General features: G+C 37.9%; 2 protein-coding genes across 5 annotated transcripts in view; one reads left to right on the plus strand and one right to left on the minus strand.

Moving 5' to 3' along the window:
* The first annotated feature begins 9,456 nt into the window (after window positions 1-9,456).
* Window positions 9,457-27,634, plus strand: part of GTF2E2 (general transcription factor IIE subunit 2) — a 93,643-nt gene continuing 75,465 nt past the window's right edge. For 2 of the 3 annotated variants that reach the window (XM_073219063.1, XM_073219064.1), the window contains exons 1-2: window positions 9,457-9,660; window positions 13,300-13,469. In XM_073219063.1, the coding sequence (XP_073075164.1) occupies window positions 13,304-13,469 (166 nt within the window). In that variant the 5' untranslated portion in view covers window positions 9,457-9,660; window positions 13,300-13,303. The remainder of the gene's footprint in view (window positions 9,661-13,299; window positions 13,470-27,634) is intronic. The other variant, XM_073219065.1, reaches the window with a different exon arrangement.
* On the minus strand, window positions 13,520-27,272 carry SMIM18 (small integral membrane protein 18). 2 transcript variants are annotated; one of them, XM_073219067.1, is made up of 3 exons: window positions 27,136-27,189; window positions 20,988-21,070; window positions 20,063-20,554 (listed from the first exon to the last, which is right to left on the minus strand). In XM_073219067.1, exon 3 carries the CDS (start codon window positions 20,515-20,517, stop codon window positions 20,221-20,223), a length of 297 nt encoding a protein of 98 aa, XP_073075168.1. In that variant the 5' UTR covers window positions 20,518-20,554; window positions 20,988-21,070; window positions 27,136-27,189; the 3' UTR covers window positions 20,063-20,220. The 2 variants fall into 2 exon arrangements, with proteins under 2 accessions (XP_073075167.1, XP_073075168.1); XM_073219066.1 differs by lacking the exon at window positions 20,988-21,070 and having other exon boundaries at window positions 13,520-20,554; window positions 27,136-27,272.

A 27,634-nucleotide genomic window follows, 5' to 3' on the forward strand; every position in this document is an offset into this window, starting at 1 on the left:
TAAAATTTTCCACTCCACATCTCCCCTCATTTGAATTCTCTCTTTGCTTACATATATTCACAGAGGACTATGTTAGGGCAGAGAGTAGAAAGAACTTTGATTTTCAAGAGCTTAAATCTTTGTTGAATAGAGGATTTCCTTTATCGCCTTTATATATATATATATATGAAAAGTACCTTCCTTCTTTCCTTTGAAAACTCATCGTACAAAGCCATCAGCAGAAAATGCTGCCCATTTTTTTCTAAATTTGGCTAAAGAAAACGGCATCTCATTGTGGTTTTGCTTTGTATTTCTAGGACACCTTGTGAGAGTGAATATATTTTCACATGTTTATTGAGGTAGAGCTGATCTTCAGCTGTTAAACAACAGGCTCAGAACAGAAGGTAAGAACAGAAGAATACAGAAAGGTATTTAATTCCTTTGCTAGGCCAGTACTATACCACACAAAGGAAATGTCAAGGAATCATGCACAGCATGGACTTGTAGAGTTAGACTCTCCAGCTCAGACATTAGCTGTAAAAAAAAGTTGCACAGCAAGAGAACCAGAATGGAATGCGAGTGCCTGGAGCACTTTCTGGCATATCCTAGAGGCTTAATTAGTGACTGGGGGAGGGGGAGGTACAGGAGACAGAGGTCATCCATGAGGCAGTGTGGTTCACTGGTTAGCAGGCTCGAGCCAGGGTGCCTGGGTTTGAACCTGTGTAGTACTGCTTAATTTCCTGGGTGACTTTGGACAAGTTACTTAATCGCTCTGCCTTTCTTTTTTCATATATAAAATAGAGATAGTGTTTCCTCCACTGGGTTTCTATGAGGATGAAATGAGTTAATGCACATACAGGAGTTAGTATAGCTACTGCACACTAAACTCGGGTACCTGTGGCTGTTCTTTTTATTTGTTAGACCAGGGAGTGCCTCCTTCACAATGTAGCCTCCTCATTTCAACATCCCTCATTGAAAGGTAAGTGGGGTTTAGTAACAGAAAGAGGAAGTCTGAGTTATGGCAACAATGAGACAGGTTCGATATTCTAAACATGTTTGCTGGGCTCTGCCTGCCAGGCCCTGAAGGTGGAAGCTTTGAGTTAGCAAAGACACAGAGAACTTGCACTCAAAAGCAGAAGCCTGGGTGAAGGGATGGGAGGAGGCGCAAAGGTGCTTCGAAGCCAGCAGGTTCTGGGCCTTGGCCTGTCTCTGGCTCTCTCAGGCCACCTGCTACCAGGGAGGCCCATCTGAGGTGGGGCAAAGGCCTAACTGATGGGGAAAAGGAGGGGAAGGGGAGAGGAAGAGGTTAAAATGTACTTGATCTTTAAATTAAATTATTTTTAAAAATATACATACTCTTTGTTGTCTTAGGCAAACCTGCTTTTTTCTTCCTAAATGTAGCCCTGTCCATCCCTCCAGCTGCTTATTATCAGGAGAGAAAGTGACAAAGGAACAAGTGTGATAAGAGCTGTGCTGGGGCACCCCAGGGGCGTGGAGCCAACCGAGGGCATGCACAGCCCAGACTGAGGGGGCCGAGGGGGCCTGGACTTGAGGGCTTTGCTCCCTTCTCTCTCTGCATCACGAATTTCTCTTCATTAGATTTGAACCACCAGCATACACAGTTCTGTAATTAGCTCCTTGGCTCCCAACCTTGACCTTGTATCCCTCTCCTGCTACTGCTCTATTACTTTGCATCTATTTCTAGCAAAACCCTTAAAAGAATTGTCTAGTCATTCTGTCTGCTTCCTCAGTGTGCAGACAGTCATCCCCATCACTTTATGGAAACTGCCTACTGAAGGTCTCTGTGGTTCGAAACCTAGTGGTGAATTCTAAAGCTTCCTCTTGCATGACCTCGCATCAGTATTTGACATTTGGTTGACTTATTCTTGAAATGTTTCTTCACTTGGCTCCTGGGACACGCACTGTCTCTTGGTTCTCTTTCTCCTTCGCTAGCCCCCTCTCAGCATCCTTGCTGGTCTTTCTTTGAACATCCTAGAGCTCATTCCTTGACCTTTTTTTCTGTGTTTTTTTTCACTCCCAAGATGAGCTGATCCAGTTCCATGGCTTTAAATACCATCTTTAAGCTGACTGCTAAGCCAGCTGCCTACCCAACACCTCCACCTAGGTATCTAATAGGCACTGGCAGCTTAACGTGACCAAACAAAATAATTTCCTTCTCCAAACTTGCTTCTTTGCCAGTGTCCCCATCTCATTAAATGGATCACCGTTCGCTCAGTTACTCAAAAGACTTGAGGTCATCCTTGGCTTCACTCTTTATGTGAAAGTCCTTATAATGGCTCACAAGGTTTTACAAGATTTGCTCTGTGCCGCACTGGCCGCCTTTGAGTTCTTCACGGAGCATCAGTTCCCTCTGCGTACCGAGCTCTTTCCCTCACTTTTACATGGTTCACTCATCTTCATTCAGTTCTCTGCTCAACTCTCACTTTATCAGAGATGCCTTCTCTGACCCTGTCACTTTCTGTTATCTTGTCATACTTTATTTTTATTCATAGCACCTATTATTATCCAACATTATCATTTCATATGTGAAATTTCATATAACTTCATGTATTTGTATATGTAAATATATATTTCTTTATAGATATATCTATGTATGAATATATAGAATATATATATATATATATATATATATATAGAATATATGTGTATACACATACACACACATGCAGTGTGTATATGTGTGTGTGTGTATCTTCCTCACTAAAATAGGTCCACTAGGGCAGGGACTTTGTGCAGTTCATCTGTGCATCTGCACAGCACCAGAGCAGAGCCTAGATCGGGGCATTTGTTGAGTGGGGAAGACATGATGTGGGGGGATAGGCATGATGATTGGAGCCCTGTATGAAAGGGGTTGGAGATGATGTTGAAAAGCAGGTTATAGGTCAGGATGTACGCAGGAGGACACAGGAGATAGGACTTCATGATAGAGGTATAAAGTGTGATTTCATGATAGAGGTATGAAGTGTGATTTCTGCTTAAGAAAGATACCTGGAGAGGGTGATGGTTCAACACCCAGCTTTGTGGATGGGTTTATAGGAGAGACTAGCCTGAATCTCAGGTGATTCAGGGCAGGAAGGGACTAGAGGAAATGGGGCTCTAAGGAATCTGGGGCTGGGACCTTTGGGCGGGGCTTAGCACACTGGTAGATAGGAGGCTCCTTCCCAAAGGCAGAGGTGGGAACGGTTAATCAAGAGTTCAGAATTCAAGTTAAAGTACTTAAAAGGGATTAGATCCTTCTTCACAGGAAGGGAAGTGCTTTCAAAGAATGAGTCCAGGGACCCATCCTACCATAAAGAAGCAGAAGGTAAAGACTGGCACTGGGAGATCTGATGGGGGCACTGTCTATATCTGTCCTTGTCTAAAAGACCAAAGAGGACCCTGCCAAGCAAGGGCTTATTAGGACAGCTGACTCTGATGCTGAGAGGCCCTAGCTGAGAAAAGAATGGTGTTGAAAATAGAGACTTACCATGGATACTGTGATGGGAGCCCAGTTGACCACTCGGAAGAGCCTTGATGGTCAGCCATCTGCAAGCCAGGAAGCAGGCTCTCGACAGTTACCGCATCTGCAGGCTCCTTGATCTCGGACTTTCCAACTCCATGGTTGGTACTTGCTTTTATAGGGGCAAGAGCTAAAAAGTTGCAGTGTACACATCCTTCATCAGGCTGGGGATGACCTCAGTGGCTTTCACCCATCAGGTTTATCTCTCATGTCTGTTGTGGTGCACATCTCTGCCCTGTGTCATCTTCACTCCCGGATCAGGTTGACAAAGTGCCCCAATCAGGACTGTGGCAGAGGGTTAGGCAAAACAGTGAATCACAAGCTCGCTCTTCAGTTAAACCTTCTCCTGGGATGTCACAACACATGTCATTCTGTTCCATTGGTCAAAGCAAGTCACGTGCCACTCAGATCAATAGGGTAGGCAGTATAATCTTCGTTCAGCAAAAGGAGGTGAGTAATTATGAACAATTATACATTCTACCACCGAGGCCATTGATTTGGCAATTGGGAAATCATTGGTGACCTTTGAAAAGAGTTTAACCGAAGAGTTGGGTTTTAATAATTATAACTGTAATTTACTGACGACTTGCTATAGTTCACATACTGTGCTGAGTACTTTACATTTAGTATCTCATTTAATATTTGTTATGGGCTGCATGTTTGTATCCCCCTCAAATTCATATGTTGAAGCCTAACCCCTACTGGGGTGGTATGAGGAGGTGAGCTGCTTGGAAGGTAATGAGGTCAAGAGAGTGGAGCCCCATGATAGGAGGAGTGCTTCCTGACAAGCAGGGAAGGGCTGGTCTCCCTTCTCCCCCGACTCCCTGTCTGTGCCCTCTGCCATGTGTGGACACACCCGAAGGCGGCCGTCTGCAAACCGGGAGGCAGGCTCTCACCAGGCGCCAAATCTGCGGACCATTGATGTTGCACTTCCCAGCATCCAGAACTATGAGAAATAAATGTTTCAAGGTCGTAACAACTAGTTAGTGGTAGAGCAGAGATTCAGGCCAGTTCTAACTGGCTCTAAAGGCCAGTATTTTAACCCCCCGCAGATTGAAAGTTACTAAGTAGGCGCACTAGCAAATGTTTGCTTTTTGGAGGAGGCTTTCAAGACAAAGCATTATAGGGTAGCAGGAGATGCCACTACAGAATATGCCACTTTGGTGCAAGGATCATTTTGGACTAAAGGAAATTGAGAAGAAGCAAAATCAGAAAAGCTTCAAGCCTTCCCATATTTGCCTAAAAGTAGAATGCAAATTTGTAAAGGTGGCTCCTCTGTACCAGGAAGAGCAAACGTTAATCACCGGAGACAGCTTTAGATCCTTACCATCCAAGAGGTGGCACGAGAAGAATCCACATAGCAAACATTACCAACCAGCCCTTATCTTCTATTAGTTTCCCCATATTTTTGCCTTCTCACAATTTACCACCCTAGAAACTCCAAGTCCTTTTCACTCAAGGTGTTGTCACTTCTCTAAAATGTTCTTGTTCTTTTGTTAAGATAGTAAGTAAGCTCAGGTTCTAACCATCCCTTTGAGTTGCTGGTCTCCTGGTACTCCTATGCCTGGGTGTAATGCACATGCTAATAAAATCCTGTTTTTCTCTTATTCATCTGTTTTTTGTAATCTAATGATAGGGCACTACCCTAAGAATTTAAGATGGGTAGACAGATTTCTCCCTCATGGGATGAATGCTTGAGAAGGAAGCAGAGTCCTGGGAAGATACTTTCAGGGTTGGGCATGCTACGTCAGAAGGCAGGGGAAAAAGGCTTGGAGACAGCAGAGGTTGTCACTGCTAGAGAAAACCAGGACCGATGATGAGCAGTACTTTAGCTCCTGATTTGTGTACATGTGGACTAATTTGCTTTGGACTATTTTGAGAATTTAGGTATCTAGTTAGTTCAAATGGATTAACCGGTGAAGGGAGTAGAAAGGTAGTTATTATTTGATAGCAGAAAGAAGTAAATTTATTTGCCTTACCTTAAATTTTCCTCTCCCAAACAATTTATAATGTAAAAAAATAAAATTGAGCTACTACATAAAAAAGAATGAAGTTCTGATACATGCTACAACATGGATGAACCCTGAAAACATGTCAAGTGAAATAAGTCATGACTCATAAAGACAATATTGTATTATTCTCCTTGAATAAATGAGGACAAATTCATAGAGATAGAAAGTAGATTAGAAGTTGCCAGGGTTGCAGGGGAGCGGGAATAGGGAGTTACTGCTTAATGGGTACAGTTTCTTTTGGAGCAATGAAAAGTTTTGGAAATAATGTTGGTGGTTACATAGTTATATGAAGGCAATTAATGTCATCAAGTTGTGTACTTTAAAGTGGTTGAAATGACAATTTTTATGTTACATATATATTTTATGAGAAAAATATCAACCCATTATATTGGAACCTCGTGACATACTGAATTTTTTTGTGTGTGGTGGGAGGGTTTGGATAGGTCAGGACAGAAGAATGTTTACTGACATATACATATCATATTTCCTTGAAAAAGCCACCACACTTTCTACTATAGTATGTAGGCTATTATAAGCATTCATGAGATGAGACATAAATTACTATTGCAAAAACAAAAATATCAAAACATTAAAAAAATTTAAAAAACCAAAGAAGTAAATTGCTATTGCACCTAGTGGCTTGGATCATTCCTAATATAATTTGACACTGGCCACACCCTTCTGACCTGAAAATACTGAGGCTGCCAATATTTGGTGGTTTTAATCATTTCAAGGAGTTATTTAAGCTTCAGGGTGAAGACTTCGTGTATATTGCACAAATAGCCATGTCCTTGTAAATAGCCATCCATGTCCCTGACCTCCGAGGGGGGATGTTTTTCCTATGCCTTCCCTAAGCACTATCTAGGGCTGCCGCAGGGGCATCCCAGAGGGTGTCTATATTGTGTTAAAAGGATGAGAAGGCAGAGTAAAACTTTGCATGTTTAACCCCAAATCTTAAATTCTCTGAAATTAAGCTAATTTGGGCTGAGGTTTGAAAACAGTTAAGTCTGCCATTCTTGTCAATACTACCAGCAGACAAGCAGAATCCTTTTTTAGTTCATTTGTAGTGTGGTGTCCATGGGTAAGTGCTTCTGACACAAAAATGGCCTAATTATGGGCCCTATAGGGTGTCCATTTCTTTGCTTGAGGAGTACTTTCAGAGTACAGGATATCACCCAAAACCGCATTGAATGAATGCAGTCATTGCTCTTAGTGTTATGCCCGAGTCACAGGCAACAGGCAGGTAGGTACAAACTGGAGTGATGCCTCTAGTTGACAACATTCATCAACTATATATTTTAATAGTTTGCAGGGGCATCTCTTGGGAGGGTTTCAAGTTGGGCAATGATGATATTAACAATTAATGTTGGGTATAGATGGGGCAATTGAGGTTTAAGTGTTTAGATTATAAATAACATTCTAATATTGGCTTAATTAGAAGGCTTAACTCTGTCTACTGTCTGTTCCAACTGGCTGAAATGAGACAAGGCCCTGAAATAAAGGAAGAATTGTGAGCATTTGTGTTAAAATAATTAAACTACTTTTACTTTAAAGGAGGCCACTAGACTGCGGTAGCTCTAATGCCTTGGTAGCCTAAGTAAACCTAAGCCAGAGTCCATGCACTTAAATCTGAGAAAAGGAAATCGAAGGACTATAATCACAACCAACTAGGCTTTCCCAAATAATGCAAGTGCTTAAGCTACAGCCAATCAAATACTTCCTTTGATTTGCTTCTTAAGTCTTCTCTATACAAGCCTTTTCCCTTACTCCTCCCAGTGGACTGCTCCTAAACATTTTGTTTCAGGCTGCTTGATTTGAATCAATGTTTGCTCAAATAAGCTCTTCAGAATTTCTGTGGTATCACTTTATCATTTAAGAGTTCCTTGAGTGCTTTCCATGTGGTAGATCTAGTTCTGTAAAAGCACGATTCCCTAATTGTTAAACTCCTAATAGTTAAGTGACTGGGTAATGATCAGGTGTCAAAATTTTATTTAACACAAGTGAAAATAAATGACCGCTCAAAGGAGGAAAGAGGTTATGGAACTTGCTACAACAACGCAGACACAGCTTCCATCATTTGGTTTGGCAGAGACTCATAGGCAGTCCGGGAGAGGGGAAGCTTTATAGTGAAAACAAAACAAGGGCTGCTTCTGGTATGTTCTGATTAAAGGTTTTTTGGCAAGGGAAGCTGGAAATGGAGTAACTAGAAGTGGGGGCATGTATGTAATTGGTTTGGGGGGTATATTTGGTTTCTTCTGGTTGGTCTTCATGGATGTGTATGTTTGGGAGAGGGTGTCAAAAATAGGGAAATATGCAGTGTTTGAGCAGATCCTGACCGTTACATGGTATAGCCATTGCCCATTTAATACTAAGTCTTTCACTCATTAATAAGGGAGCTGGCAGAATGAGAACTGATTACACAAGCATATGAGAAACTGCAACTTATACAATCTTTGGGGAAAGGAATGATGAAATAAAAGTTGACTCAAAACTGGCTCATCTTTTGTAGGACCATGCCATTTTAACCTTTTGGATTATTTTTGTACAGAATACCTTCTTTTGCTTCTGAGTGCACCTCATCAGTTTTTACCAATTAATCTCTGACTTCACTGGGTTATAAATCCTCTGGGTGCTCATAAACTGTTATTCAAATGAAGTTACCTTTCCTGAGAGTGTCAGTTGATCATCAAGTAGGTTTATTACAAAATCCTCTAGAATGAAACTAATTTTAAAAAGACAATCATCTTTTGGCTTTATTTAAAGGTTATGAATAAAAATTTATGTGTGGGGGTAAAGTGAAGATTTCTATGGCCAGGATTCTCACCTGGCCCTCGTTGGCTGGCTCACTACACACCTGTGGGCAAAACATTGTTATTGACTCTATATGAAGAGCTCCGCCCAGTGCTCTGAGCAGTACATGGCACGGCTGCAAGGCTGCCGGTCAGCTGAGATAAGTAAGACTGGAGTGGTGGCAGTGCCTAGGACAGAGACTGAGAGCTGCGGGGGGCAGATTGGCTTGCTGCATGCAGACTCGCTCTGAATGGATGGGATTCTAGTGATTGACCTGTCACTGTGGAAATAAAGTTGGGTATAAACCCTTTCACCCACGAGCATTCTACTGTCATTTCTTTGGTCTCTGAATCCATAGTGAATTTGTCCAGGGCTGAAACCCATTGGTAAGATGATGTGTTATCTCAGTCTTCACAACAGTCCAATGCTAGTAACCCATGGTGGTAGTATAATTATTCTCATTTCCAGATGAGAAAATCGAGGCACAGGTTAAGTAACTTGAAGAGTACCCAGTACTAAACAGTTAGCTATCAGAATAATTGAGCACTCACTGGCTATGCTGCCGCTCTAAGGTTATGAATGAGGAAAGGAAGGCCGCAGGTCTAGGGCAAGGCCGGTTATTTATCGTCGCTGTATTTCTACCCCTTCAGGTTGCTTCTGACCCTGACATCCTTTTCTAAGAGTTCACAGGTGCCCTGGAAAGAGCACTGGTGTCAGTTCAGAACCTGAGCTTCACGTTAGGATTTTCCTTTGCTTGCTATGCTGGAGCAAGTTAGCTTCACTGGGCCCCTCTTTTTATCACTAGTAAATTAAGGAGCCGGAACTATATTCTTTGAAGTTTAGGTGCTGGCGTCTGGCATTTGAAGTCACAAAACACCTGGCAGACACTCAGCTTTAAAAATCGCGTCGGTTAAACATTCCAGAGCACGCTGGAGGAGGACGTGGTAGCTTTAAATTAATGCAAAGGAAAATAGTTCTTCCATTTTAGCGGCGGCTCTTCGCTTCCCACCGTAGTCTAGTTCTCGTCCCGCCGCAGGCCACCCTCCCGTTGTCATGGAGATCGGGACGCCCTGGAAGGCCAATTCTTGCGAACCCAGGTGCGGCACGTGATGACGCACGGGCGTTCTCGCGCGGTGGCTGCCGGGACCGGGCTTTTAGTAGCCTTATCAGGAAGTGGCGGGCGGAGCTCAGCGTCGAGTCGCCGCCTCGTCCGTGTCCCCGCGGCCGCCCGTGCCGAGACCCCGACCTGGCGGGGCAGCGCTGGGCGTGCGTGCGCGCAGGTGGGGGCGCTGACCACGAGCAGGGAGCGGCGGCTACGAGGGCGGCGGCGGGTCGCGTGGGGCGGCCCTTTTCGCGCAGGTGAGGGCTGCGGCCGCCGGTTGGGGGCGCGGGGCCCGGCCTGTTGTTGCTCCGGACCTCCTCCGTGGGGGGCGCGTTTCTCCCATGCGGCGGGAGGCTGGGGTTGTCGTTCGGTGCGAAAAACGCATTTAGACGCAGGACCAACTTTTCGGGAGCATTGTCTTTGAGGCCGGAGGTTCATTGAGCAAACTTTCGGGTTGGAAAGAGGGGAAAGTCGCAGTCGGAGAGCTGCTCGCGCCTCTCCGCCAGCCCCCGAGTTTCCATTAGCAGTGAACGAGCGAAACGTGTGTGGAGTCTGAAGCCCCCCGCGGCGTCCCGCCAGCTAAAGGCTGTGATTTAGATGCTCATTGACGGACTGTTTTTTTAAGCTGCCTTTTGGAGACCTAGTTGTAGTGATTCCTAAACTTTGGTTGTGACAGTTGTTTTCTGCAAAGTCAAAAGACATTTTTTCCAGGACAAAGTGCTGCGGTGCTTTTTTTGTCCACCTCTACCTTTCTGTCGTTTAAGAGGTAAGCGGTCCCGTTTCCCAGCTTGCTGGCCGGTCACGTCAGTGTTCTTAGGTGCCACTGGCACCTTCTGAGGCTGAGGGAAGGAAGCGAAAAGCGGAAAAGTACAAAGGCTGTCTAGTGACAGGAGCGTGCGCTTCGGAGCCAGAATACTTTGATTTAATTTTTGGCTTCTCAGCGGCCATCTGTGAAGGAACACGTGAGCTCACTTAGTGGTGATGGTTTTTAAATGTAAAACAAATAGTGATGTGTCCTGTCTACTACAGGTCAGGACATGTTGGATTCCACAAATACTGAGTCTTCTGAGAAAAAGGACGAAAAGTTAGGCGAAGGGTGTAATAGTGAAAGACAAACTTTAAGCCTTTTGCTCTAGGTGCGATTGAACCTTACCACACCACAAAGGTAGCCTTTGTTTTACCAGCAACTGTGGAGTAAGGAGCCCTTGATTTGGAACTCAGGATATTTGGGTCTTTGTCCACGCCCTTCCAGTTGTGTGGCCTTAACCGTACCTCTTCATTTCAGACATCACATATTAAAATAGAAATAAAACTAATGCCTGTTATCTCAGTGTTGTGAGGATCAAAAGCTATATGCATTTAGGTTTTTGTAAACTGTAAAGCTTTTATTTAAATCTGTGTTTAAAATCACGATGAAAAGCCTGGATTAGTAGCCTGTCTTTACAAGGTGAAATAAAGAGACACAAATGTTTCCTGTTTTGGACTTGTCGCCCCCACCTTATCACTTGTTCTTCAGTTCTTTCCCTCACCAAAGGCTGTGGCCTATTTTCCTCACCCCAGTACAATCATTCTGTTACTGCTTTTCAGATCCAACTTAAAATAGTAATACCGAAATAATGTATATTTGTGTAGCTTCACTCTTTAAAAAATTATTTCCACAAACATTTTCTCATTTTATTTTTACAGTTGGGCTAGATGTTGTCAACATTAGTAGTATCCTTATTTTACTCCTGTTAAAATTGGGTTTAGAAGGCCCAGTGAATTGCCTTGGGTCATGTGGCTGTTGGGGATTGGAACTGAGGGGAGAAGTCAGGGCTTTGCTCAGAGGTTTAGTGCCAGTAACCCTTCTTTCCTTCCTTCACTGAGGTTGACTCCGATTATTTCTTACCAATAATGATGTTTAACTTTTGCACTCCCTCACATTTTATTTATTCATTGCTTTTCAAGTGAGGCACTCAGTGCTTTCATGATCTCAAATGTAAGCTGCTTGAAGGTAAGGAGTTATCTTCCAGAACCTTTCAAAGCTTGAAGTACGGTGCCTCACAAAGAGAAGTCATAAAGGCTTGTGAAGCCAGTAACAATGAGGCAAGATTGATTTAAAGATGTTTTTCTGTTCACAGCTCATTTAACAAATAATTATTAAGCTACCTTTGCTTGAAGGCTTTCAAAGTATAAAGTATAAGGTAGAATCTTTTTCTTCTGGGACATTCCTTCCCAACTTAGGAACACTAGTGTTAACAAGTACAAAAGTCATTTACATAGTGGTTTTGTGTGCTTCCGAGACTCTCCACAGGGATCTAGGGAGAGTTGCAGACAAGAGAGGAACATTTAAAAATACTTGTTGAAGAACCTGTGGCTTCCCTGGTTGTACTGAAATGGCTTATAACTGAAGATGTCTAGTTCCACCTCCCTCCAAATCAGGAGTTTTCTGTAGATATTTCTAATATTAATCCATTCTCTTCATCACTTGATGATAGAGTTCACCAGTTTCCTAATGTATGCCCTGTGTCTTCATGTAGTTTCTAGAGCAGTGTTGTCTAATAGAAATACATTGTGAGCTGGATGTATGAGCCATAACTTTCTAGTAGGCATATTTGTTTTTAAAGAGTAAAAAAAATTTGGGGGAAATTATTTAACCCAGTGTGTCTAAAACATTAACTTGTCAACATGTAATCACTGTAAAATATCTCATTAGTAATTTTAAACGTCCTTTGTACTAAGTCTTTTAAATCTGGTGTGTATTTTACACTTGAAGTACATCTTGTGCTCAGGAGCCCATGGAGCTGGTGGCTACCATGTTGGACAGCACAGTTGTAGAGCTTTAGAGAATTCTGTTTCTCTTACCAGTGCCTAGCACGATGCTTGGCACATAATAGGCACTAATGAAAGATTTCTTTGAGTGAATGAGTAAATGAATAAATATAAGTGCTAGAGAGTTACAATAAAAGGCAGTTTTATTTGGGAAATAACTGTTTAAAAATTTATTATTTTTTATTGCTGTTTCATTGATACACAATCGTATATTGGTTTCAAGTATACAACACAGTGGCTCACTAGTTACTCATTAAATCCTCACTCTCCACTAAGCGGTTACTATCTCTCAACATAGGAAGATGTTACACAATCATTGGCTATATTCTCTGTGCTGTACTGCCATCCCCATGACCAGCTTATATTGTGATTGAGAATTTCTGTGCCCTTTTATCCCCTTCACCTTTTATTCCCATGGTCACCACCAGTCACTTCTCAGTATCTAAGAGTCTGCTGCTGTTTTGTTCCTTCTGTTTTGCTTTGTTTTTATACTCCACAAATCTGTGAGATCATTTTGATAGTTGTCTTTCTCTGCCTGGCTTACTTCACTGAGCGTGATACCCTCTAGGTGCATCCAGCCATGTTGTCACAAATGGCAGGATTTCTTCTTTTTGGCTGAATATTACTCCATTGTGTATATGTTACCACATCTTCTTTATCCATTTATCTTATCGATGGACACCTAGGTTGCTTCCATATCTTGGCCATTGTAAACAATGTGGCAGTAAACATAGGGGTACATATATCTTTTTGAATCAGGGATTTTGTTTTCTTCAGGTAAATTCCTAGAAGTGGAATGACTGAGTCATGTGGTACTTTGATTTTTCTTTTTTTGGTGAACATACTGCTTTCCACAGTGGTTGCACCAATGTACATTGTTACCAGCAGTGTAGGAGGGTTCCCCTTTTCTCCACATACTTGTCAACACTTGTTATTTCTTGTCTGTTGGATAGTGGACATTCTAACTGGTGTGAGGTGATGTATTTCATTGTGGTTTGGGAAGTAACTTTTGAGACCTGTGGACCTGGCATATAGGTTTGAGTGACTGGGATCTGTATTAAAGATACTTATTTGTATTTCTGCAGCATTATGGATCCAAGCCTGTTGAGAGAACGGGAGCTGTTCAAAAAACGAGCTCTTTCCACTCCTGTAGTAGAAAAACGTTTACTGTCTTCTGAGTCCTCTTCATCATCATCAAAAAAAAAGAAGGCCAAGCTAGAACATGGAGGATCATCAGGCTCTAAACAAATTTCTGGTTAGTAAAATTGACTTTTTGGGACCATTTAGTTTTTATTTTTCAGGAAACCATTTACTCTTGGCAAGTTCATTTTTCATTTCAGTATTCATATTGATTGTTAAGCACTTTGTTGAGTATAAGTGATAGAATGATAAGATAATTTTTGCTTCTAAGATTTTAATAGTCTTGTGTCATGTTAGAATTTAGGCTATAAGATCTTTTAAAAAATAACTAAAATTGAGGTAAATAATTTATAGACCATGCGGTTCACTTGTTTTAAGTATACAGTTTATAGATATTTAGTATATTTACAGAGTTGTGTGACTTTTACTACAATCTAATTTTAGCACATTTCTATCACCCCAAAAAGAGCCCTTGTGTCTATTTGTAGTCATTCCTTGTTCCTACTCTAGCCCCTAATAACTAATGATTACTTTCTCTATATATATTTGCCTTTTGTAGACAGCTTATATAAATGGACTTGTACAATATATGGTCGTTAGTGTGTGGCTTCTTTTAACTTAGTATCTATTGAGATAGATGATCATGTTCTTGTTCTTTATTCTACTAATATGGTATGTTAATTGATTGTCAGATATTAAACCAACCTTGTATTCTTGGAACAAATCCTACTTGGTCATGTAAACTCCTTTCTGTTTGGGATTTCATTTGCTGATAATCTGAGATTTATCCATGCTGTAGCATGTTTGAGTACTTCATTCTATTATATTGCTGAAGACTATTCCATTGTATGGATATACTGCAATTTGTTTATCCATTTACCAGTTAGTGGACATTTGGATTATTTCCACTTTTTGGCTATTATGATTGGTGTTGCTGTGAACATTTGCATACAAGTCTTTGTGGGGACATGTTTCTGTTTTGTTTTGTTTTTTCTCTCTTGGGTAGAGACCTAGGAGTGGAAATTCTGGGTCATGTTAAAAGAAGCCACACACTAACGACCATATATGGGGGTGATTAGATTGGCCATTTGTATTTCTTCTTTGGAGAAGTGTCTGTTTAGATCCTCCACCCATTTCCTTGTGTTTTTGATTATCGCCATTCTAATGGATGTGAAATGGTATCATTGTGGTTTTAATATGCAGTTCCCTAAGTTGAGTGTCATTTACTTATGACCATTCATGTGTCATTTTGCTCACCATTCACTTGTCATCTTTGGTAAAATCTCTATTCAGATTTTCTTAACAATTTAAAAGAAAATTGGGTTGTCTTTCTATTGATTGAAAGAGTTCTTTATATATTCAGGATATAATTTTTTGATCCAGTACTTTATTCTTGGTGTTATATCTAAGAAATCTTTGCTTAAGCCAAGGCTATGAAAACTTAGTCCTATGTTTTCTTCTAAGAGTTAACGCTTTAGCTGTTACGCTTAGGTCAATGATACGTTTGAGTTGATTTTTGTGTGTGTGTAATATAAGGGCCTTATGTCCTAAAATAAGAGTCTAAATTCACTTTTTTGCATGTGGTTGTTCAGTTGTTTCTGTGTCGTTTCTTTAAACGACTTTTTTGTTCCCACTGACTTGCATTGACATCCTTATCAACTATCTGTTGAATATAAATTAGTTTATTTCTGGAATCTCCATTTGGCTCCATTGACTCATGTCTGTCCTTATATGTTAGTACCACACTTCCTTGATTGCTGTAGCGGTGTAGTTAAGTTTTGAAATTGGGAGTATAAGTCTTTCAGTTTTGTTCTTTTACAGGGTAGTTTTGGTCTTCTCTGAATTTTTGTATTTTCATATAAATTATAGGATTATCTTGTCAGTTCATATCTATAAAAAAGCCAGTTTCTATCTTGATAGGGATTGCATTGATCTATAAATCAATTTGGGGACTATTGATATCTTAACAATAATAAGTCTTCTAATCAATGAACATGGATATCTTTCCATCTATTTAGGGTTTTAATTTCTTTCAACAAGATTTTATAGTTTTTAATGTATAAATCTTATACTTATTTTGTTAAATTTATTCCTGAGTATTTTATTGTTTTTTGTATTATTGTGAGTGAAATTGCTTTCTTAACTTGATTTTTGGATTATTCATTGCTAGTATATAGAAATAGTTTTTGCTTTTTTTTTTGATGGCAAGGTTTTTTAATGCAGAAAAATACAGGAGAGGAATTTGCAGTTACATTTAGGCAACCTTAAGACCTGTTTATTAGGTTCTTATGTTTAAATTAAATAGATTCTATGCTTAACAGTCTGGATTGCAAATACTCTTGTTTCTCTGATTTCTTTTAGCAAAAGAAGGATTTAATAACAGAACTAGAAAAAAACTGAAAATACAGTAATCTTTGTCCACTTCTAGTATTCTTCAACCTTGCTGAACTTAGAAAAAAGATTTCTGGTCTTTTGTGTAGATTTCTTAAGGTTTTTTATGTAGAAGAGCATGTCATCTATGAATAAGAACAGTTTTTATTTACCCTTTCCAATATGTATGCCTGTTATTTCTTTTCTTGCCTGTTTGGACTGGTTGGTATGATACTGAATAAAAGTGACAGTGGACATCTTCATGATCTTAGGGAGAAAGCATTCAGTCTTTCACTATCATGCTTGATGATAGTTACAGGGATTTTGTAATGCTCTTCATCAGTTCGAAGAAGGTTCCCTCTATTTCTAGTTGAGAGTTTTTAATCATAATTGAGTATTTGATGTTCAAATGTCTTTTCTGCATTTATTGAAATCATCATATTATTTATTAATATGGTACATTAATTGATTTTCATGTATTAAGCCAACCTTGCATTCTTGGAATGAATCCTACTTGTCATGATGTATAATTCTTTTTATTTGTTGTAGAATTCAGTTTGCTGATATTTTGTGCAGGTTTTTTGTGTCTGCTCACAAGGGACATGGTCTCTAGTTTTCTTATGAGGCCTATTAGGGTTTTTCTGGCCTCAAATAATTTATGAAGTGTTCCTTTTCCTCTGTTATCTGGAAGAGTTTGTGAAGGTTTGTTATAATTTTCCCTTTAAATGTGTGATTCAATTAGCTAGTGAAGCCATAAGTCTTTTGGGAAGCTGTTTGTAGAAACTTCTTATAGATCTATCCAGATTTATTTCTTCTTGAGTTAATTTTGTTGTTTTGTTACTTTTCAGGATTTTATCCATTCATCATTTATGTTGTTAAAGTTTTTCAAAGTATTCCCTTGCAATCCTTTTGATTCTGTAAGTAGTCAGTCAAGATACCCCTCCCTTTAATTTCTGATTTTAGTAATTTGTGTTTTCTTTTTTTTCTTGGTCAGTCTAGATTTTGTCAGTTTTGTTCCTCTTCAAAAAATGAACATTTGATTTCATTGAATTTTTTTCCTTTTTTCTTGTTTTTTTTTTTTTAAATTTCACTTATTTCCACTTCACTTATTCTTTCCTTCTCCTTATTTGGGTTTAGTTTACTCTTCGACTATTACTATTATTATTATTATTAAAGTATCCTTGATATACAATCTTACGAAGGTTTCACAACAACATTGTGGTTTCAACATTGACCTGTATTATCAAGTCCTCATCCTCCCACTGCAGTCACTGTCTATCAGTGTAGTAAGGTGCGACAGTAGACTATTATTTTTTAAACAACGTCAGTGAACTTAATTCACAACAGAAGTCATTTGTAGCAGAAATAAAAATGTAGCAGTAATTGTATTGATGTGAACTTGGATGTTCTTTGAGATGTTTTAACATGTTAGAGCTAAGCCTTTTATCAGAGTAGGCCTATCATTCTTATTAACATATATATTAGGTTTGATTTTCTCTCATTCCAATGAATTTTACATTAAATTCATTCACAGTAAACAAAGTTTTAAAAACTTTTAAACATTAGCACAGACCTACTCTTAAAACCTAGACTCTTTGATTTGTTTAAGAATATCCTTGCTACAAAAATTTCAGTGGCTTAAAACAAACAAAGGTTTGTGTTTCCTTCATATTACATGTTTATCATGTGTTAACAGGGATCTTAGTTCATTAAAGTCCTTCAAGGACCCAGGCTGATAGAGTAGCTGATACTTCAGATGTTGGTTTCAGTGCCAGAGGTAAAAAGGGCTCTGGAGATCTTGCCTGGCAGTTAATTGCTCTGGCCTGGATTTGACACATATCACTTTGTCTTACAACTCATTGGCCAGAGCTAGCCATAGGGCTTTACCCAGCCATAAGGGGTTCAGTGTGCTCAGAGAGAGGAGAGCTGGAAATATTGGGTATTGACAGTAAAGACTACTGTACCACCCTAGTTTGCATCACAATCATTTCATTGCCTGACTATTATTATTTTTCTATTGGAATAAAGTAGATATGTTATATTGGTTTCAAATGTACAACATAGTAATGTGATAATTATATACATTATTGGATGCTTGCCACAGTAAGTGTATTTACCCCTGTTACCATGCCAAGATACTGCAATATTATTATTGGTTATATTCTCTATGATGAATTTCCAGTCCTGTGACTAATTTATGATTTGCAGTTTGTACTGCTTTAATCCCCTTCACCTATTTCACCCCTCACTTCTCCCCTCACACTGCCTCCCTATAATGACCAACAGTTTGTTGTCAATACTTATGGTTCTGTTTCTTTTTTGTTTTTTAGATTCCACATGTAAGTGAAGTAATATGGTATTTGTCTTTCTTTGTCTGGCTTATTTCACTTAGCATGATACCCTCTAGGCCCATTCATGTTGTTGCAAATGGCAAGGTTTTCTTTTTTATGGCTGAGTAATATTCCACCATGTGTATGTACTACATTTTTATCAATGGGTCTTGGGTTGCTGCGTTGCCTGATAAGATGCTTGCCACACTGGTTTAGCTTCTCTACTGTCCTGTCCATTCTCTGCACAGCAGTCAGTGATTTTTCTAAGCATAATCTGATGATGTCACTTTGTTTGCAGCTGACCATTGCTTTTTAGACAAAGGCTATCTTTTCCTGCGTACATGCCCTGTCTGATCTAGTCTCCACTTAGTTTTTATGCCCCAATCTCACTCTTCTATACTCTGTCCTAGTGATACTGACTTGTGGCTCCTCTAACATGCTGTATTTTTGCCTCTTAACCTTTGCTCATGTTATTTCCTCTTCCTGGAACATTTTTTCTTACTTTCTTCCCTCTTTGCTTTGCCTAATTCCTATTCCTCTTTAAGGTTTCAGCTTACATGTCATATTCCTGCTTTCCAGCTTCAATTTATGCTTAGCTTTTGGATTCCTATGCACTCACAATTTCTGACAAAGTTATTGTGTGCCAGTGTAATTTTATGATTACTTGTTTGCCATTGTTACCTAATCACACACAGAAGCCCTGGATGTATATTTGTTGAGTGGTTAAATAAATTACACAGTCAGGTAGAGAAAAGTTGATAGTGTACCTTATCAGAAACTGTAGTTAGTAAGGTCCTGTATGCTTCCCATCTATATAGCATGGACCCCAGTTTACTGTTCATAAAAATGTAGTTTTAACAGTGCTCAGAAAGCTCCTGGTTACTAACATATTTTGTATACCTAGGTTTTTCACAGATCCTTTGAAAGTTGTGTTTGTTATATCCATTGTTTATGTTTGTTTCTAATGTTAGAAAAAATTAATAAAATCTTTTGTGGGAATTTCACACTGGCAGTTAGGGTTCTCTAAATTGAAAATGACAGATTTGTTCTTCACATATCAAGTATTTTCTGTTTTGTCCTAATTTTTCAGTAGCTTAACAATCATATTAAGTTGATGTGCCACATTTAGTTAAAGGCTGTTATTTCCAATTTTTTATTATTTGGAATAATGCTATTGTAAATATCTTTGTATCTGGAGCTTTTTTCTTTTGAAGTAATTTCCCACATGGCATTTCTGGTCTAAGAGCAGTTACTGTATAGTGGTTAAGAACATGCTTTGGTTTGCTCATGGGTGCTAGTGAAGTAGTAGTAGTATTAGGGTTATAAAATATGAATCAGTACAGCCCTTAGAATGTTAAGAAATAAAACTTTCATATTTCTTAACAGGGGTTGAGTGGGTGCTATCTTTTGGCTTTTTTTTGCAGTCTTTCCTGCATTGAGCATCTTAGCCCTTGAGTGAAAACATGAGAAGCAAAGTGAAAGAACCAGCACGAGAAATGCTGCTTAGCGGGTATACTAGGGTGTTTCAGTTTGAAAATAGCCTGAGCCATCTTAGACCATGTTTCTTGCCAAACAGTAATTAAATTTTATGAAAATTTTATGCAAATGTACTACTGACTTTCCTGAATATTTTGAGACTTTTTTTTTTAACACTAATCCTCCATAAAACTTAAGTAAAAAAATGTAGAACTTGTTTTTAATGAACTAGAAAATACTGCTTTTTAGTAAGTAGGGACTTTATGTATGAAGACTTTATGTATGGAAGTATTTAACTTTGGATTTAGATTTTAAATAGTCTTTATTACGAAGACACATGGAGGATAGTACTCTATTTTAGCCCACATGGGTTGTGTAGATATAAGTTATTTTGGCATCATTAGCCTTGCTTACATTTTTCCATTTACCTTTTGCTGTTTAATAATGAATTCTAGGACTCTTTCAACCACTTTCTGAAGTGTCATTTTAAATAGATTATTCGCATTTTTGAAGTTTCACTGTACATTTAATGATACACACACAAAAAGTGCATATTGAACTTGTTTTACTCTTCTAGTAGAAATCTTTTAATCAAAGCCGAGTCATTTTTGCAATAACAACTGGCCTCAGAATTTTTTTTTTAGTAGTTGAAGGCTGTTGTCAAAGATTTTCTTCACCTTAGGTAGAGCACTAGACCACTTCAATTTCATGTTTCCTAATGTTGTCCATCATACTTCTAAGAGGGTTAGGCTCGCTTTGCAGGTCTTTCACAGTTTTGTTTTTAACACAGCAGCAGCAGTCAAGTACTTCATAAAGGAAGGCCAGCACTACTAAAGAGATCACTGTAAATATAAATAAAAGCAGAATGACAAAGCAGGCAGTGTTCCAGTTATCATGGAAAGGGTAAATTTTTTGGACTTGAAAACCAAGATACTGATAAACAGATGTGGTAGTTTCATTCCAGAGGCTGGAGCTCAGGGAGGCCATTCTTAGAGATTCCACTTCTTGTATTACTCTTCTGAATCTATACAAAGTAGAAAATGAGTATATGTAACCAAGCTCTACAGATTTCTCAATTCAAAGCACAGTACTAAGGTTTTTAGTAAGTTTGTATAGGCAATGTGAATCTTCCTTTTTCTCTGCTAGAATTAATGCTTGAATGTAATTTTGAATTTTTTCTCTATGCTAATGTACTCTGTAGCCATACTATATATATATATACATATATATATATCTTTTTTATATATATTATTTGTTAGACAACTATATATGTTTAAGATTCATATACAGAAATTACCTGCTAAAATGGGAAAAAAGCAGGTCATTTGGTTTAAAATGTGACTACAACAGTGTGATCAGTGAGCTGTTACCTACAAAAAAAAAATCTTAGTTAAGCCCATGTTCTTCAGACTGCCCTTGGAAAAGCTTTTCTCATTGCCATTGTGGACCCTTCTCACCTTGTTGTTCAGTGTATTTCTGCCTCCTGTTTTTACTCCTTTAAACTTCGAGGACAGGTGACCTGTATCAGGAAATACTGTTTCTGAAAAACAGTAGAGAAAGAAAAGCCAAGTAATGACAAGGCTAATAAAAATGTAGGTTAAAGTTGCCTAAAGTTGGTTTCAGTTGTGGCAATATAGTGACAGTTATGTATATTACTATATGCTCACCATGATTAAGTGTAGTTACCAACTAGTACAGTACAGTTATTTCAATATTGTTATATTCCTTGTGCTGTACTTTACATCCCTATGCCTAACTTATTTTATAACTGGAAGGTTGTACCTCTTGAGCCCCTTATTTTGCCCATGCCCTATCCTGCCCCCGCTGGAAATCACCAGTTTATTCTGTTTCTGAGTCTGTTTCTGTTTTTTCGTTTGTTTTGTTTTTCAGGTTCCACATATAAGTGAAATCATATGCTATTTGTCTTATCTTTGACATTTCACTTAGCACTCTACCCTCTAGGTCCATTTATGCTGTTGCAAATGGCAAGAGTTCATTTTTTTTTTAATGGTTGAATAATCTTCAGTTTTATATATGGGCCATTTCTTCTTCATCTATCAATTGATAGAATTTTTAAGCTTATTTTTAAAAAGTATAAGATTTTTTTAAAAAGTATTTTTAAATATAAAATATTTATATTTTATATAAACATATAATTTGTATATAAATATACAATTTTATATATATATAATTTTATATAATAAATATATAATTTTATATAAAATATAAAATATAAAAAATATAAAAAGTATATTTTTAAAAAGTATATACTAAGAAAGTTTTGGAAGATGAACAAAAAGCATAGTTCTGTTTCCTTAATTCAGTGACTGTTGTCAGTTTGTATGAAGAAAGAACTTTTCATGGTTTTTCTTTCCTGTGTAATTGTAAAATAGACATTCAATCTTGTAAACAAATATTTATTGATGACCTACTGTGTACCACATACTTTTCTAAGTGCTGGAGATAACTTGTGTGAGAGTTTCATTTAAAGAAAACTTAAAGGTAGTGTAGAAATGTAAGTATAATGAACTCCTATATGCTTATAATACAGCTTCATTGATCAGCTCATGGCCAGTTTATACCTCTACCCACTTGCTTCTACCCCATGGGTTATTTTTAAACTAATCCCAGACAGCAAATTACTTCATCTAGAAATAGTATATATATTTGAAAAGGTGAGGACTTTAAAAAAAAATTAAAGTATCATTGATATACAATCTTACGATGGTTTCAGATATACAACACAGTGGTTCAACAGTCACCCATATTATCAAGTCCTCACCCCCTCCCCCTCCATTGTGGTCACTCACTGTCTGTCAACATAATAAGATGTTATAGAGTCATTAATTGTATTCTCCATGCTCTGCTGCCCCCCACCCCCTGTGACCTACCTATATTGTGATTGTGAATTACAGTGCCCCTTAGTCTCCTTCTCCCTCCCACCCACCTTCCCCAACCCTTTCCCTTTGATAACTACTAGTCCCTTTTTGGTGTCTGTGAGTCTACTGCTATTTTGTTCCTTCTGTTTTGCTTTGTTGTTATACTTCACAAATGAGTGAAATCATTTGGTATTTGCCTTTTTCCATCTGGCATATTTCACTGAGCATAATGCTCTCTAGATCCATCCATGTTGTGGCAAATGGGAGGATTTCTTTTCTTTTTATGGCTGAATAATATTCCATTGTGTATATATACCACATCTTTATTCATTCATCTGTTGATGGACACAGGTTATTTCCATATCTTGGCTATTGCAAACAGTGCAGTTATAAACATAGGGGTGCATTTATCTTTTCGAATCAGGGACTTTGTTTTCTTTGGGTAAATAAATTCTTAGGAGTAGAATTAATGAGTCAAATGGTATTTCTAGTTTTAGTTTTTGAGGAACCTCCATACTGCTTTTCACAATGGTTACACCAATTTACATTCCCACCAACAGTGTAGGAGGGTTCCTATTTCTCCTTGTTAGGGCATTCTTACAGAAAGCTGGGCTGCTATGTTGCACAGCTCCAGGGAGTACCATTTGTATTGTTTTGGGTGCCATTCATGTAAAACATGGTGTCAGTAGTGCCCAGTTGTGTAATGTGGATGTCGTGGCTGTCTTGATAGGAGACCTCCCAACCTCTGCATTGTTGCCACCTCTGATTCTAATCACCGTGCGCATAAGTAGTCAAGTGCCCCGTAGAAACTGACCCATAGGAGGCAAAGGCAAGTCCTTTTTGACCCAGCCTTCCTAATAGTATGGTGTGTGTGTGTGTACACAGACACAAATGCCTAAATATGTTCAGCTTTGGAACTCCTTTAAGATTTTTAGCATTATTACAATGCAGAAAAATCGGGGGTGGGAGGGGTTGGTCAACACATTGTTAAATTATTTTTACCTCAGTGTGAATGAGTGTCGGGTCCTTTTTGGAAAGCAGCACTAACAGAAGAGAGAGAGAAGAAGCGTAGGGCCTTGGGGAAATAGGGGACAGTTCCATTTCCTGACTTGGAAAAGAGCAGGAAGAATTGCTTGAAGGTCTAATAATTTTACTTGGGCTAACCTAGGACCTCTCCAGCACTTTCTGCTAAGGCCTTTATGACTGATTCCTCTGGAATTGCTTTTGAAGTTTTCTCTTCTAAATCTGGTATTAGAAGTGACTACAGGGAGAACAATATAGGGAGAGAGGAGAGAGTACAGTGAAGCAGTTTTCACATTGTGCCCCTTAAATTGGTTTAATCTGCCTTACTAATGTTAAAAATGTTTTTTCACTATTGATTTCAGCAATATTTCACTGTTGATTGTTATAGCAATTTTAAATAAAAATGAAAAACTTCATTAACCCTATCTCCCTAACATACCAAACGTAATTTTTTTTCTCCTAGAAATTGTTGTGTCAATCTTTTAACTCATACATAATTGAAACTATACTGAAGTTACTACTTTGTATTTTAATTTATTATGACTAGGCCTTTTAAAATTTGTACTGACTTTTAAACTGGGGAGAAGTTATGAAGACTTAATGAAGGTAATTACTATTTCAAAATGAGATTTTAGAATGATTAGAAAGTTGGTTTAAGGAACTTTATATTCTATTTATTTTTGAGATACAAATGGACAACTTCAATTTTTTTCAGGCCTCCTTGCCCCTAAAAAAAAAAAAGAAAGAAAGAGAGAGGAGAGGGGGGAACAAGTATTTGAAGTTGTACCCATCAAGGAGCTGTTTTGTTAAAATTAATGTAGCATATCCACACAATTGAATATTATACACAAATGAGGTAACTACAATGTGATGTGGAAGGGTCTTTATGATATGTCCTTAAGTGAAAGAAGCAAGGTGCAGGATAGTCTGTATAGGAAAGGGGGAAATGACATATTTTTACTTTCTTATATCTGCACAAAAATCTCAGAAGGGGACACTCAGGTAATAACAATAGCTTGTGGGGTTGCTTGGAGAGTAGGGGCTCAGGAATGTGTGTGAGGTTTCTTAAGGTGTACCTTGTTATACTCTGTTAGGTTTTGAATGATTTGAATATATTACTCAAAACCCAAACTACATATTTCAAGAGTATTCTTTGTCTTTTAAAGTCTGCACGTCTATTGAATACATCTGTTGAGTCTTCTGGATCACTTCTAAAACAATGACGACTGGGCTTAGTAAACACTTGTCATTTTGGTGAGACTGTGTACCTTATCCACACACAAATATGTGTATAATAATTATGCTTGCCATAATGACGATGGATAGCAGTGTGTGCCACCTGCAAGGGCTTTGTAAGAAGTGTTGCTAGAAGCATCTAAGCAGTTTCTTAACTTCTTAGTCTTCATAACTTCTCCCCAGTTTAAAAGTCAGTACAAATTTTAAGAGTATGTACAGGTCAAGTTTATGTGGCAAATGATAACAGTTTGCCTCCTAGAAATGTATTGATAACTAATGAGCAGCTTTAAACATTCACTCTTTAGTTAGCTTCTGGGCATATCTGAAAAAGTTAACCCTCTAACATGGAGTCATTTTCCACCTTATATTTAATGTGGTTCTTTCAAAGTACAGTAGAGCTGTAGTAATTTTTTGTGTTAAATTTAGGGTAAAATCTAAATCTTTCGATGGATAAGACAGATATGCAGCAAGATACTTGCCTTTAGGATTTTCTCATATTCTGAGATTGTTTTTTAAATCAAAATGTAAATTTATATTAAATAATGTTATAAACATGTTTATGAAAAAATAAGAGAAAATGATAAAAAGGTAAGGATGGTGGTCTGTGTGCTTTTTTGGATTCCCAACTCCTTAAAATTTATTAAGAATGGCAAGTATTAAAGTAAATACTGTATTTATTTTTAGTTTAAGTAATTTTTGATCTATTCTCTTCACCAATTTTTTTTTCTCCCTCTCATTTTAAAAGGCCCTAGTGAAATATTTATGGGGCTAGGACTTGGAACTGTTCTGGAACCTTGAATCACCAGGTCAGAATAAAATTAAACTATTGCTTTATTTATGGTAAAAGCCCTCGAATTGAATTCTCTAGTGCCTTTAAGCATATCACTTTGAAATACGGTCATTTCATCAAAATGGCCTTTAAATATAGAACAACTGACTCAGCTCTGGGATTCTCTGAGATAAGCCATGCCTCCAGTCAGTTGGGTAAAACAGTCGTGAGCCTCCATCTGTGCTAAGTGTAGTTATATTACTAGTAAAATGTAGGCTAATGATTATAGTGTTAAAATAATGTGGGTAGTAGGGGCTTCTGCTTACAATTTACCTGAAATTTGAGTTACAAATTAACTGTTTTATTTCAGACTTTTTTTGGGGTCTCATTCTTTGCAGAATAAGCAGGAATATTTCTAGGTAATTAATCCTCTTGTGCTGAATGTGGGGAGACCTGTATCATCTTACAGCAACCTTTGGGCTCTGTAAGGGATTCTTTGCTCATGTTGTCTGAATGTTGGCTAAGAAATGGAAGGAATAAAAATTATGAAAAAAAATCATTTAAAATTTAAATGGATTTATCAGTGAAGAAAAGGGCAAAAGTTGAATCTTTAGGTTATCATTTATAGGTAATATGCTGGAACTCCAACATCTACTAAGTAATATTTTAATGCTTGAATGTTATAAAATTAGAAATTGGTCTGCAGTTAATAGTAATTTTTAGTAGACATGAAAGGTTACTTTCATGAAAATAATCTTAACTACCTTAACAGGTATCGTGCCCTCCTCTCTTAACCAGTTTGTCTTAGGACATATTTTTCTTTTAAAATGTAGTTACTCATCAGAAAAACATACTTTGTATTTATTTTGAGGATCAGTTTAAGAATAACTAACATTGAAATAGTGTGATCAATATATATTTTTGTGGCATATAAAAAACAAAAGGTTATTAAGGTTTTCATTTAATGATAGCATAACTTGTATATTACAGTAATATAGACTTTAAAATTTCACAACAATGGATTATTTTAATTAAAATGTTAGAAATGTAGAAATGATCTAAAGCTCTATAAATGATCTCTGGTTATAGGAAATGCAGCCTACATAGTGATACCTTTAGGTTTTTTATTTTTTATATAAAAAATCACAATTGTGATAATTACTTGACATTCTCTGTGTCTACACTCAAAATCAGCTAAACGATTTTGAACTATTTTCTCATATTTGTTAAAATATAACAAACTTTTTTGTAAGCGCTTTTTTACCAACCAGTATAATTTGCACATATAATCAGAAAGCTTTAGTCCAGGACTTGCTTTTAGTCTAGATTTTTCTTTAAGAAAAACCCTTTGTTAAGACAGACCAAACTGCTGAAATGAAATAGCTCAGAGAAAATGAAATTAGCAGGTAACCACTTAACAAATACTTGTGGTTTACTCTAAGGTCTGGGTATAGATCAGGTTCATAGAAAATATCATGAATTTTCCATTAAGGCACAGATGGTAAGAGTGCTTATCAAATAGCACAAGGCAGTCTTCATATTTTCATAATGAAACCCTACCAAGCTATGAAATGACTACATTGCTATTTTGGGTCTTTAGTAGGAACAAAGCTTTCTGCTTGTTTTTTACAGTAAAATATTTTTATATTGCATCATAAGGGTATGTATTACTAAATGAAAAGGATCATATAAACCTACCTCTTGTCTGGAAGGATGCTGTTGAAGCGGTGGTATCGTCTGTTTGTAATGCAGTCTAGTGAACAGCCAAGATGGAGCTGTGCGTCTATTGGTTGAACCACAATGCAGCTGACAGTTTCCTCTACGTTCATTTGCATTAAGTCCTGCCACCCTTAAGAGTAAATCATTCATAAACTGTCTGGGGCTGTCTGGGGTATCAGCTGTTCCCCTTTTGCTTGCCTTATTTTTTTTGTCCTTAAGCTAAATTCCTGCATAAGAATTTGTTAGTAACAAATTGGTGATTCCTTAATGTTCATAAAATTTCAGATGCTTCAGTGAATATTTCAGTACCAGTGTTAGAAGATAATGTCGAGAGCGATAGTAACCATGGAAACAAACAGTTCAGGTTTATCAGCTTCTATTTCCTCCAGGAAGTGTGCATAAAAGATCTCATAAATGTGCTTTTCTTTCAATACTTGTGTTTTATATAAATCTTGCCCTCTGAAAGTGATTATTTCTA

The sequence above is a fragment of the Manis javanica genome, chromosome 12, assembly GCF_040802235.1.
Source record: "Manis javanica isolate MJ-LG chromosome 12, MJ_LKY, whole genome shotgun sequence".
In the NCBI taxonomy this organism is placed as follows: Eukaryota; Metazoa; Chordata; class Mammalia; order Pholidota; family Manidae; genus Manis; species Manis javanica.

What these genes read in the sequence shown, in the direction of transcription:
- SMIM18 (XM_073219066.1), bottom strand. Translation starts at nt 27,272, where the DNA reads ATGCAAATGAACGTAGAGGAAACTGTCAGCTGCATTGTGGTTCAACCA. An exon ending in AGCATCCTTCCAGACAAGAG is followed by an intron (nt 20,555 to 27,135) that starts GTAGGTTTATAT and finishes TACTTTGTATAG; the next exon opens with ATTCAGAAGAGTAATACAAG.